The sequence below is a fragment of the Seriola lalandi genome, unplaced genomic scaffold, assembly GCF_002814215.2.
Source record: "Seriola lalandi dorsalis isolate HSWRI2012SDOR001 ecotype SW California unplaced genomic scaffold, Sedor1 jcf7180002054506, whole genome shotgun sequence".
Lineage (NCBI taxonomy): Eukaryota > Metazoa > Chordata > Actinopteri > Carangiformes > Carangidae > Seriola > Seriola lalandi.
In genome coordinates, this window is record NW_019525059.1 from 178,500 (window position 1) to 191,166 (window position 12,667).

The 12,667-nt window shown below is 44.7% G+C and overlaps 1 protein-coding gene across 3 annotated transcripts in view; it reads right to left on the reverse strand.

The window, feature by feature from the left end:
• The window catches only part of LOC111660112 (protein shisa-6-like), a 61,114-nt gene that overhangs the window by 16,975 nt on the left and 31,472 nt on the right, over nucleotides 1-12,667 (reverse strand). For 2 of the 3 annotated variants that reach the window (XM_023413245.2, XM_023413238.2), the window contains exon 5: nucleotides 5,528-5,566. The exons of the other annotated variant lie outside the window; for it this stretch is intronic. In XM_023413245.2, coding sequence (XP_023269013.1) covers nucleotides 5,528-5,566 — 39 coding nt within the window. The remainder of the gene's footprint in view (nucleotides 1-5,527; nucleotides 5,567-12,667) is intronic. 3 annotated transcript variants of the gene reach the window in all.

A 12,667-nucleotide genomic window follows, 5' to 3' on the forward strand; every position in this document is an offset into this window, starting at 1 on the left:
GGGGGGGGGGGGGGGTGGGTGGGGGGGGGGTGAGTAAAGAGCTGGGGAGACAGAAAAACAGCGGGTACAGGATAAAGTGAGACTGAGAGCAGATAAGAGAAGGAAAAGTATGAAAAGGGGGGATATGATGGGGAAGGAGAGAAACAGCAAAATGGCCGAGTGATCTCTCTCTCCCCCCCCCCCCCCCCTCCAATTCCACACTGCCCAGATCTATTAGAGACTATTAGAGACTCCTCAGCTCTCTGCTCCTCTCTCCTCACGACATCCCTCTCTAAAACCAACAGCCCTGCCATCCCATTAGCCCGGCCAAGTGGAGCTACTGGAGTTATGAAAGGCCCGGAGGTGGAAGGTGTACAGAGTGCAGTGTGTGTGTGTGTGTGTGTGTGTGTGTGTGTGTGTGTCAGGTATGAATGCGGATGCCTCCGTCCCACTGGCTCTGTTGACAGCCCGGTGCTACCAACGCGTCCCTGCCCTCCTCTCGCAGCCAAAGGAAGCGGAGGAGAGGGGAAGCCACCGTGGGCTTGACATTTAACAACTGACAAAGAGTGTTCACATTTAATCGCTAAATGTTAACTGCCATAATAACCCCACTTCACTCGGTTAGTAGGGGACAAAGCTTCAGGCCCCTGGGTGGGGGCCGACGTTACACCCTCATTGATTTCGCTGGTGGAGCACGAGGCTTAACTCTGACCCAATTGCAGCGCGGGTGATAATGCTTATAGGTTTTATTTATAGCACTTCCAGCTCTGCTAATTTTAGCTTCCGCTGCTCATTCGTTACCGAGTGGCCACTGTGAGTCAGAGTTCGGACTCGTGGATTAACGATGACAAAACTTAACCTACATCTGTGGGTGAAAGTCTCATTTTAATAATGAGTGTCTGCTTCTCACGTCCAGAGAAGCTCGGCGTTACTGCAACTGAGCGGCTAGCTATGATTAGCAGTCGCTGCCATGACAACAAGAAGGCCGCCGCCCACAGAAAACTCGAACCTCATGAGCAGATATGAGACAGCACTTCACAGCACACACAGCACAACCTGCTCAGATGCTGCAGTGTTAAACTCCAGTCAGGACAATAGAAACGTGTGTGTGAACACGTCTGACAACCGTCGGCCGAAACAGTCGAACTCAGCTGCTGCATCAGAGCTTTGACTGGTTCGTACCGAAGGTGTCAATCATAGAAAATGAAATAATAACCAAGAGAACATGCTCCAACAAAAAGAAAAAAAAAAAGGACATAATTAAAAACCCACTCAGCTCCAACATCAGACAATGTGCAATTTGTACAACTGAAATGAGCCAAAGGGATTTTTCTATGTTCATGAACTTCTCTTCAAAATCACAGTTTATTCCAGTTCTGTTCATTTTCTGCCATTTTAAAAAAAAAAAATTACTCTGACGGCATTGTCTTTGTTGAAAAATGCAAACCAAATGAAAATTGAATTAAATTTTAATTTCAACCTGTTTCTGTCATTATCCTCGGGTCAGATCTGCGGCTGGGGGGGGGGAGGGGGGGGGTTGTGCTGTGTATTTCAGCCAGTGTCTTTACTGACACCATGAATGTTCAAAGTGTAAATACAGTTTCCTGTTTTATTCTCTGCCTCTAGTTTAGTGTCATGTGTAGTGATGTGAGTTGTGAGTTGTGTTGTGAGTGTTGTGAGTTGTGTGTTGTGTGTTGTGTTGTGAGTGTTGTGAGTTGTGTTGTGAGTTGTGTGTTGTGCTGTGTATTTCAGCCAGTGTCTTTACTGACACCATGAATGTTCAAAGTGTAAATACAGTTTCCTGTTTTATTCTCTGCCTCTAGTTTAGTGTCATGTGTAGTGATGTGAGTTGTGAGTTGTGAGTTGTGTGTTGTGTGTTGTGTTGTGAGTGTTGTGTGTGTTGTGAGTTGTGTTGTGAGTGTTGTGAGTTGTGTGTTGTGTGTTGTGTTGTGAGTGTTGTGTGTTGTGTGTTGTGTTGTGAGTGTCGTGTGTTGTGATGTGCTGGTCTTGTAAAGTTGCTCTGTCGACCTTGTTGACGAGCAGCTGCCTGTTCATGCGTCCAGCAGACATGCGTCAACTTTCCATTTAAATTTCCAAACTGAATTTCACAAAAAAAAAAAAACCTGCCAAAGAAAATGTGAATTAATGTAAAGTTTCCATCGACTTTTCTTATGTGAACTTTAGGAGTTCAGCTAAAGGTCGGCGCCGTGAAGAGATGGCGTCGTTAAAAGAGCAGCAGTTAAAGTCAAATTTCTCGTCTCTCTAGTGGAGCAGAAACTTATTAAAGTTTATTTGTAAAGTCTGATTAAACTGCTTTTATCAAGACGCCAACTTTTCCTCCTGAACCAAAAGAAAAAACGTTTTTATTATATTATTATATTATTTTTTTATTTCCTGCTTTTTCCCTGAAAATGTGCATAAAATCAGGTGCCTGCATTTATTAGCATTAATTTAGAGTTGTGTTTCTGGCCTGAGGTCGTATGTATTTTCCAGCTAGCAGCTAACATTTCTTCAGTATTGATAGTTTGATCCCGCTGTAAAACTAGAAGCTTGTGTTTCAGAGGGCACCACTCTACTATAACACCACCCTTATTAAGGATTCATTAAGGATTTATAATTAGGTCATAATACGGTTTTTAACATTTTATAAGTCATAAACAACTTATAATAAACAAGTTATAACAGTTTTAATACATTGATGCAGGCTCACTATTTGGCAAGATCAAGTTGTGCCACTTTACGATAAGAAGACCTTTATAAAGGCTTTATAAATGGTTTATAATAAATAGGTTATTAATGTGGTCGGTAACACTTTTGTAAATACAATTATAAACAAGTTTTAACACAGTTAAAAGTGTTAACTACTCATTAATCTGACTAATGACTCAATACTATTTATAACCTTATTGTAAAAACTGTAAAACATATCATCATTTATTAATGAGTTACTACAAGGTTATAAATGGTAGTAAGTCATTAGTCAGATTAATGAGTAGTAAGCATTAACTTGATCTTGCTAAATAGTGAGCTGCATCAATGTATATAATCTGTGTTATAACTTGTTTATAATTGTTTATTTATCATTTATAAAGTGTTAACTGAATTAATAACCTCATTATAAATATTTATAAATCCTTTTATAAGGGTAGTCTTATTGTGAAGTGGTACCACTTCCTGTTGTATAATTTTGTGTTATAAACATCTGTCTGCTAACATCTGTAACTGCATTGCTGGGCGTGTCAGTTAACACAATGGGTTGAAATGAATAGCTGCACTGACATCATCACACAGTCACAGATAACTCCGTCGGTGAGAGTCGGCAAAGTCCCTGCGTTCTTGCAGGTGCAATAACGGTCCCGGTCCGGAGAGTTTCCGTCCACGATGTCGCTGAGAATCGCTCTTTATCTCATAACTCACAATCACCCCCCAGACACCCACAGGCCAAGCAGTCACTTGACATGTCACCGCCACTCCAGCTTCACAAAATGCGCCATGATCGTCTCAGCGGGGACGGGGGAGGGCAGGAGGTGGAGATGGACTTCATAACCAGTTCATTTTGAAATGTGATAGACAGTGAACCCACCGTGGACCGCCCTGACCCCGTGTGTTAAAAGGCAATAAGAGATCCATTTTATTGAAGTAGTGCTTCATGATGTTCCTGCGAAGCTTGTCTGATTTCGCTGTTCCCTCTCTACACAGCCGAGGTGACTCGTGGGGTTTAAAGGTAATAATCTTTCCTGAAAATCAAACAATGTCACAGTTTGGCATTTTCATCCAGAGTCACATCGCAGGAATAATACGCCGAATAAAAAAAGCCATTTCTCCCAACGGCTGATTGACATACCAACCGACTCCGTTTGCAGGCTGTTGAAAAGCAGACTTCCTTTTGAGAGGAGGCGGAGAGCGAGGAAGAGGTAGAGGAGGAAGAGGAGGGTCCGTATATCGTAAGCAAGGATAAGCACAGATTTATCTGATGTCTTCTTAAAATAAAAGAAGTAACATCATCAAAACTGCCTTTATCCGTGCCTTTATAGACCAGCCCTCCTCTCCACTGAGACGGACAGAGTCGCAGACCACGCACACCAGAGAGGTTAGGACATTCATCTCGGCCGAGTGGACAACACAGAAGCTTCAGTCAAACAGTTCAGAACAAACATTTCAAAGGTCAGGGTTTAAAACAGAGGAGAGAAACGGGACCGTTTGGGTTTTTAAGGCACAACACAATGAAAAGAAAATGTAATGTGGGCCAGCTGCAACAAACATCAAGAGGTGCAGAACGTTCTTGTTTACAGGCACTATGCCCTACTTTGGTTTGTTGTTTTATTAATTAGGCCCAAACTCCACTCGTTGAATTGCGGGTTTTTTTTAATTTATTTATCTGGAAACAAAAACAATGTGGAATAAAAAATCTGCCCTTTTACAATGTTTCCTTGTAGACAAGCCCACATCAGCACACCATCGATCTAAACAGAACCAGGGGTGTAACGGTATCTGTTCCCTCAGCGCTCTCTACGTTAGTCTACGTCTCGGTAACTGTGGAGCGGTGTTGTCTTTAAGCTAGAACACTATCATTCAGAACTGTTACGTTACAGTGGCACTTGATAAAGACGGAAAACGACGAGGCTGTGCGGCGTTGTGTCGGTGGAAAACAGAGAGTTAAACATGCTGTAAACCGTCCTGTTGGAGGTTCAGGTGAAGTTGTTTCTGCAGCGCTGTCGGTCTGTTGCTGGGCTTTAGGACGGACGTTCCTTAACATTTTAGAAAGAAATATCTATTACATGTAGATGTAGATGGACATCGGGGACGACAGAGAGGTGCTGGGTGTCATATGATTTACCTCGGTCTCTCTACACACTCAAACATGTTTGTGTAGAGAAACCAGCCAATCACCAGCATTAATTAAATTAGATTGAGATGTGGTGTTGAATGACAAGACGTTTGTTTGATAACCAGGTCTGAACTTTGCTGTGTAAAAACTGCAGGGACGTTACGTTGGTTAGTTATTTTTTATCAAATAATATAAATCTATCTTCAGCTTCGTGGAGACGAGACTCTCACAAATTGTTATTTTTACACTTGTGTTTGTTTGCAGATTAAACATGCTAATTAGTCATCTCGTTGGTGGGTAGCTGTTTCCTAATGCTAAGCTAGGCTAATCACCTCCTGGCTCCACATGAGAGGAGTATTTATATTGTCATGTAACTCTCGCCAAGAAACTTGCTTTAATAAAAACGTTATAAATACGTCTGAATGGACACGTTTGGTACCGTTACACCCCGAACACACAGAACAGACTGTTTACATGAACTCATCACACAGACAGGAAGGCTAAATGTCCAGGAGGAATATACACAGGTTAGGTATAGAGATAGATAGGTCAACACGAAGGCACTGCACTACACTGAACACTGCAGGTATAAGCTGCCTCCAAACACTGACACTTATTTCAGATCATCGTTAATCATGAAGTGGTTGAAAAGAGGAGGACAGAAATAAAGGAGTGGTTAGAGGCAGCTTTGACCCGTGAACACAGAACAGCCATCCCTACCATGGTGACTCTGGGAGCGGACCGGCCAATGTTTTTCTCCTAGAAAACAGAACCAGGTCGTTATTTATTAAACTGTGCTCCTTGCATTGTGATAGAAAAGAAAAACATAATCACATTTGTGCTGAAAAACAACAATTCAGTTAAATTCAACATTCATTGTCAATTTTACTGACAATGGACGTTTGTTTCACTCCAATCATTAGACAGTGACGCAGTACAATGGCATGGTTTGAGGAATAACACCTCAGAAGTCAAACACTTCCCACATGTTACAGCCACAGATACGAGGACACACGTGGTGCAGGAGGCTGAGAGGCTGAGGAGAGTCATTTTACTGCTTGGATATCGATCGTGTTGCATTTTATCTTCCCATCAACCACTGGCTGATGCCACCTGACGCCATGACACACAGCATCAAGTAACCTGTCTCTGCGCACACACACACACACACACACACACACACACACACACACACACACACACACACGTATGAAATGCCACCGAGTGCGGGGGAAGACGGAGGAGCAGGGAATTTCAAGATGAAGACAGAGACTCGAGGTGGAGTGGGGAAGAGGATAATGAGAAGAAGGGAGGAGGTGTAAAAAGTCACCGTTGTTCCCCGCACCCTGACACCGCGGGGCTCCAGCCATGCGGCACTTTGATCCATCACTATCGATTTACCATCTGCCCCTCACCGCCATGGCCGCCGCCGCCGCCTCCCACACAGCAACACGCAGCTACAGGGATGCATTCCCCGGGTTCCGGGTCTTGGAACAATATGCACCGGCTTTGACCTTAAACACACTGACTGAATGAACCTTCTTATAGTTTGGAGAACATCAGTAACGAGAGGTGGGAGTGCTGCTGTTCGCTGCAGATCCACTGATGAGCATGAACGGCAGATATTTCCACACAGAGGGAGGTTTACATGAAATCCCCCGCGAGGGAAATACACAAGCAGGAAGCACAACCAAATGCTAAAATGCTAAAGTACAGACAACATCAGTACCAGCAGAGAGAGGGAGCACACTATGGATTAACAGAGAAATGTATTCTGTATTCTAGACTATTTATTGTACATTAAAGCGAGACTGCATAATGTTTGATCTGTTAGCATTAACACGTTCCCGTTTTTATCATTTTGAATCTCGTTCTCATCATGTTTGATGGGTAATTACTTTTCTATTTGTGCCACTGTGACACAACGTTTACAATTCGCCTTTAATTACCACTTCAGGGGCAGATGTTCAGCAACATTTACATGGGCTGACTATTTTCAAAATAAAATAACCAGAGGAAGGTCGGTGCACAGGAACGTTGTTGCTGAAATTTTTCACGAGACAAAGTTCTGCTTCCTACTGTATGTCCTGTAAACATCCTGTAAATCATGTAAACATCATGTTGTGTATTTTATGTGCCAGTAATTAGTTGATGTACCTTAGTCTTCAGCTGCTTTTATGTCTCTAAACCGCTTCAGGTCTTTTGTTTTGAAAAGAGCCAAGAAACATCTTCTTATTAGTGAGGAGCGGGAACTAGATGTTTGGAGCTGAAGACGTGACGTGTCATAAGATTTTTTTATTTTATTTTTTCAAACGCTCATAAATCTCAAATGAACTTTTAACAGTTTGAACCAAATGATTTTCGCATGAGCATCCCCGAGCTTCCATACACCGGTATCGATCCGCCGCTGTACATAACCCCGCCTCAGATTTATGATGGTCGTTCTGACCTCATGAGGCGGGGAAATCTGCACTCGTTGCACCTTTTGAAGAACAGGACCGACCACTGACATCAAGCCCTCGCTGATCTGCGTTAAGCAGGGCGACCGGACGCTCCTGCTAGATGACCTTGAGTGTTATTCCAGTCAATAACTAATCAATGGCTTGATAAATCCATCAGACATGTAATGCAAGGCTTGCCATATTGATGGCTGTGGCGTGTTTTCCCCCAGTGGACGCACCCTGTCATCTCCTGCATCCTGTCTTCGGTCTGTATCTGATGTCTTCTGCCCGGGGGGGGGGGGGGGGGGGGGAGGACGTGCTCCTGTAGTGTGGGACCTGCTGAACCCAGCTGTACGGCTTGGGAAGATATAGCTGCTTTATAGTGTATTTACTTGTGTGTTTCCCTTCGGTTTGGTCGAGGTAATGCAGGTAATTCATCTGTTTGTGCTGCAAACAACCAAACAGATCCATCTGAGGTCCTGCGCAGGTGATTCAGAAACAAAATGTGACAGGAAACCTTGATCCCCGTGCATTAGTTACAGTTCTCCTGACTCGACATTATGCAGCGTATTTATGATGCGTGCAGTGTTTTAGTCAACAGAAAACCTGTACGGTTGAAGAAAGCTTGGGGAAGACTCAGCCTCTCCCCTCTGCACCGCACAGGCAAACAGTCGTCTCATGTCACAGCATCGCCACGAGAAGCAGTCAGTTATTTCGACACACAATCTTCTTGCAGTGCAGAGAGGAGATGAATCAAAATGTCTGAAGCTGACTGACTGTCAGCGCAGGGATGAAATCTATAGAAACAAGACTTTTAAAGCAGGGCTACACATGACATAAGTGTGTTTGGCAGCTCAGCAGTAAACAGCGTTGGCTGTGCTCCTTAATTGGAACAAGACTGTGTTTTTACAGTCAACTGTTACACCTACATGCAGTGAGCGGGAGTGATGTCGGCTTTCTGGTGCAGCACCACTAAAGGGAAAGACAACTGCGAGTGAAAAGCTGCAGAGGAGTCAGTGTGCTGAGGAGACCTCCCTCCCAGGGCAAATCAGCTTGCCAGCATGCCCACATTCAGCACTTAACAATATTTGCTCAGATTCTCAGCCCTAACTCCTTGTACAGGGCCGCTGCAGCTCCGGCCACCCTCACTACATACCAGCGGGGGCTTTCTCCCGAAGGAGTCGACCCGCTGGAATATCGGCTGCAAACGTGTCGGTGTTCACGATAAACGCAGGTAAGACGACCGCGGAGTCGTCGAGAGGCTCGTTCAGACAGAAGAACACTGTAAAAGATGTGTTGCTCAGTAGAGATCAGAGTCAAACACACAAAGTACACGGAGGTTTGCTAAGACTTCATTTAACCATCATAGCTGTGAGTTTCATTGCTGGTAATGGGCATCTCACTGATGTGGAGGCTACATAATGGGAGTACTGACTCCAGAGGCCATACTGTGATGCATGTTGCAATAAAGCTAAATGTTTTTTTATGGCTCTAACACTTCACATACTCTTGCATTTCATATTAACACACAATATCTCATAAACCATGTTTGTTAATGGTGCCGACGCGTTCAGCTTATGAGCCTGGGAACTGAAACCACATTCAAAGCAACACCAGGCCACGCCCAGTACATGTACCAGTGTTGTGGAGCTGCTGCAAACAGCTGCTTTCAGTGGAAAGCAGCTAAATGTATTGATGACATAATGGACTAATTAGCATATCCATGACATCATTCAGTCATATTATCATTGAGCCGAGCATCAGCTGGTTTCAGTCCTCTCTGTGCTCAGATATACAGTGTTTTAATACAACTGAATTCACAGTAATCACTGACACGGAACAAGTTTGAAACGTAACCAACAGTCACATCCAGGACATTCACGAGTCAGCACTGATGACTCTTTTGTACGATAAAGTTTGTCCAAAAAGATTTGTCAAAAAAAGTGGCTAAAGGAGACTGAAAAATTGGCAACATAACAGAAACTGCTAAATCAGTTTGAAAGAGCAACAGCCAATGGGAAAGTCCCAACACGCAGCTGGAGGACCGATGGTGTAACTTCATCACTCAGTCAGTCAGTCAGCGACACGCCTTTATAGAGCTGTTCCTGCTGTTTATACAGGATATCTTGTAGCGCGCTAACTCTGAGCTATCAGTGTAGCATGTGAAGCTGCTGTTAGCATATGTCACTGTTTCACTGGCTCTGCTCAACGGTCTGAGAAACAGGAAGCCTGAACTGATGTAATTACGGTTTAAAGGACGCCTCGCGTTAATCACAGCTTCCGTCTTTTGGGCGTCATTTCTTTCAGCGGTAATCAAGTGGATCGCTGTGATCTGGGAGCATGGCACCATCAGTAGTCACAAGTCAGAGAGGGAACAAAAGAAAGTGTCCCGAGTAATTACGTCCCAGTTCAAAGGCTCTTTCAAATGCGGCCGATAAATCCAACAGATGGATCATTCGTGGCCCGACCTCTCCCAGAATCCATTGCACCTTTCTGTTGTTCATTGAAGCCACGAATCATCACCAATGATGTCGAGATACACAGAAATACACAGAGAGGACAAAACTCAGTGAAAGCATCTGCACACTGAGGTGAAGTACGGTGGCCCTCAGTGGCCACGCCTTTGTAGACCGTGCTGTTACACGCATTTTAGAGTTGAGTGTGATAAAGCAACTAAACTGTTCAGTTATTTGCAGCCTGTCATTTGTCTGACTGTTTCTGTGTTGGAGCCGTGTTTCCAGGTCTCAGTAGCCACAAACACACAGGATAATAATGATTATGATAACTCGCATTAGAAAATATCCACATAATCTGAGTGACTCCGGCTGCTGGAGCCACATCTTATCCTCTGCTATATTTCAGTCCACCGTTTCTCACAGTGTAGTCGCTGTATGAAGCTATCACTTCATCACGGAGACGACTCCAGACTGAAAACCTGACCTTTAAATATCAACCGTGGCCTGTTATTAAAACATAGTAGAGTTAAAAGTTTTGACTTCCAAAATGTGCATTTCTTTTCTCATCTGCCGCCCCAGTTGTTGATTTCTTTCAATCAACACCTCACTGAGCGAAGACACGCTCAGTTTCTTCCTTCGCTAATCACGGAGCATTAGCATATTAACAAATCAATTGGCACGAAGGAGTGAATCTCTCTGTACCTGTGGCAAAACACTGGGTGCAATATTATGTGGCGTACTGAATGTGTGATTTGTTTCACACACACCCCCCCCCATCGCCCCTCACCCGACACACACACACACACACACACACACACACACACCCCACTGCTCCCCTGCTGGGTGTGTTGGATTGCTATCAGTCCCTGAGAAAGCTGCTTACATAACCACGCTGCCAGCACCAGCCCACGTCAGCCTCCATATTAGATGATAGCATCTTAAATGGCTTTTTGACAATGTTGCATCTCACTTTCAGTTTATAAAGACAAGGCCACTTGTACGTGATGTAAAATAAGACGGTGCGTAATGAAAAGGAGTGAGAAGGGGGACGACGTCGCTGGGAATGTTTCGGACAACTTTAGGAGCATCTGATTCTTTTGTTTAGCAGCTCAGGCGCTTGTTAAAAACATATTCTCATGGGAGCGGAGAATAATGATGTTAAATATTTATGCTTAACTGGTTCAGGGGTTGAGATTGTAAAGCATGAAAGCCGATCGTGACGTGATTAACAAAAGCGCAAGTACAAAGTTGCCGGAGTTTACCACCAGTCCTCGTCTTGCAGGGGAGGGAAAAAAAAAAAAAAAAAAGCTTTCTTCATTAACTCTCCATCTCATACAGCAATCCCCCAAGCTCAGATAGAGCAGGGCGAGTGAGCAAGGGAAAGATTAAGGAGAGGGAGAGTGAGAGCAAAGATTCGATAAAGAAGGGGAGAGTCTTATTTCAGTGCTTCACACACTGCTGGATGATCAAAGTAGAAAATGCTGTTTTAATTCCAAGAATCATATCTCATCTCCTGTCCACAAGCTCATTATAGAGAATTATGCTGCAGGACAGAGGGGAAGAGAAGAAGAGGAGAAGACGAAGGCAGAAAAGGCTCCGAAATCCAGCTAGTCTGCTGCACTCCACTTAATACGCTTTCTTTTTGCTAAGCAGCGATGTACAGCTAACCTCTGCTGACCTGTTATGGATGTTGTAAACGGGCAGTAGTGACCTTTGCCTCAACCCCGAGGCTCTCGCAGTGATGCGGTCCCAGCAGGGGGCCGGCCTTGAATAAAACATAATTTGACATGGACATTGTTTGGCCAGTTTCTGCATTAGTCATTACATGACTTTCCTTTGCTCAGCGCAGGTCCACACCAACAGTCCACATCCTCTTCACACATGGAGCGACGGGGCGACGGGGCTGCAGCCGCAGGGTTCACACACCCTCCAACTCTTAACAAAACCCAGTGTATTCCTTAATGTAGGCTTAGCCGTGGCCAGCTAGCCAGCTAACAAACACAACATGTAAATAAGACAATTTAGGAGTCACTAGAACGTGTGTTTCTCCTCTTTTAGTGGAGGCTAGCCACCTTCTCCCACGCCTCCTCCACCAGCCTCCGCAGCAAGCTAACATGTTCTGTCTCCGCTCAACAGAGAGGGACGAGTTTAATGCTTCCATCAAACCCCTGAAAAAACAAACCCCCAACATGTAGAGCTAACAGGAAGTCTTCTTAAATCAGTCACATGACCGGTGTGACAGTGTTTAGGTGATAACAGAGAGCACAGGTAGCAAAATGAAACTTCTGGCCCAACATATGTCTGAGTCCTCGGCCCGAGCCCGGCCCCTATACTTTAACATCTGGGCAGATTCTGTCCTCCAGTATCGACTGACAACCGGGAGATTTTCTGTGTGTGCACCAGAGCTGGTCCAGATGTGGCATCTGACAGTCACGCTGTATATGGGCCAGATTCAGGCCGTGGAACCGGGCACATACTGGGCCAGAAGAAAACAAGCACGGCCCGAGTATGGGCCGGATTTATCTTGCCAAACCAGAATGAGCTGTTTGTAATTGTTGAACCTGAGAACATTATTGTGGCGTTCAGAAACATCTGCCTGTGTGTATCTGTAATCCACTACACTGCGCTAAGCTATGATGTGACTGTCTTCAGGTGAACTAATAGCACTAATTCAGAATGTAATGGATTGGTGTTGGCAGCGTCTGCTGACCGAGGCCACAGCTTTAGCAGCTGATGTCTGCTGGATATCAAAAAAATCAGGATAAAACCAATCCCCTAAAGTAGATGAAGGGCCCCAGGACGACACCTGATGTCAGGCTGCAACGAGCACCGAGGTGTGACTGTCCTGAAACCGTCCTCCCAGCTTCTGGCAGCGCTCGTATTTTCTCCCAGCAACAGACACAGACGCCTGCACACACTGTGCATATCTATCTATACGTTTACTCCTCCGACGCCCCCCCCCC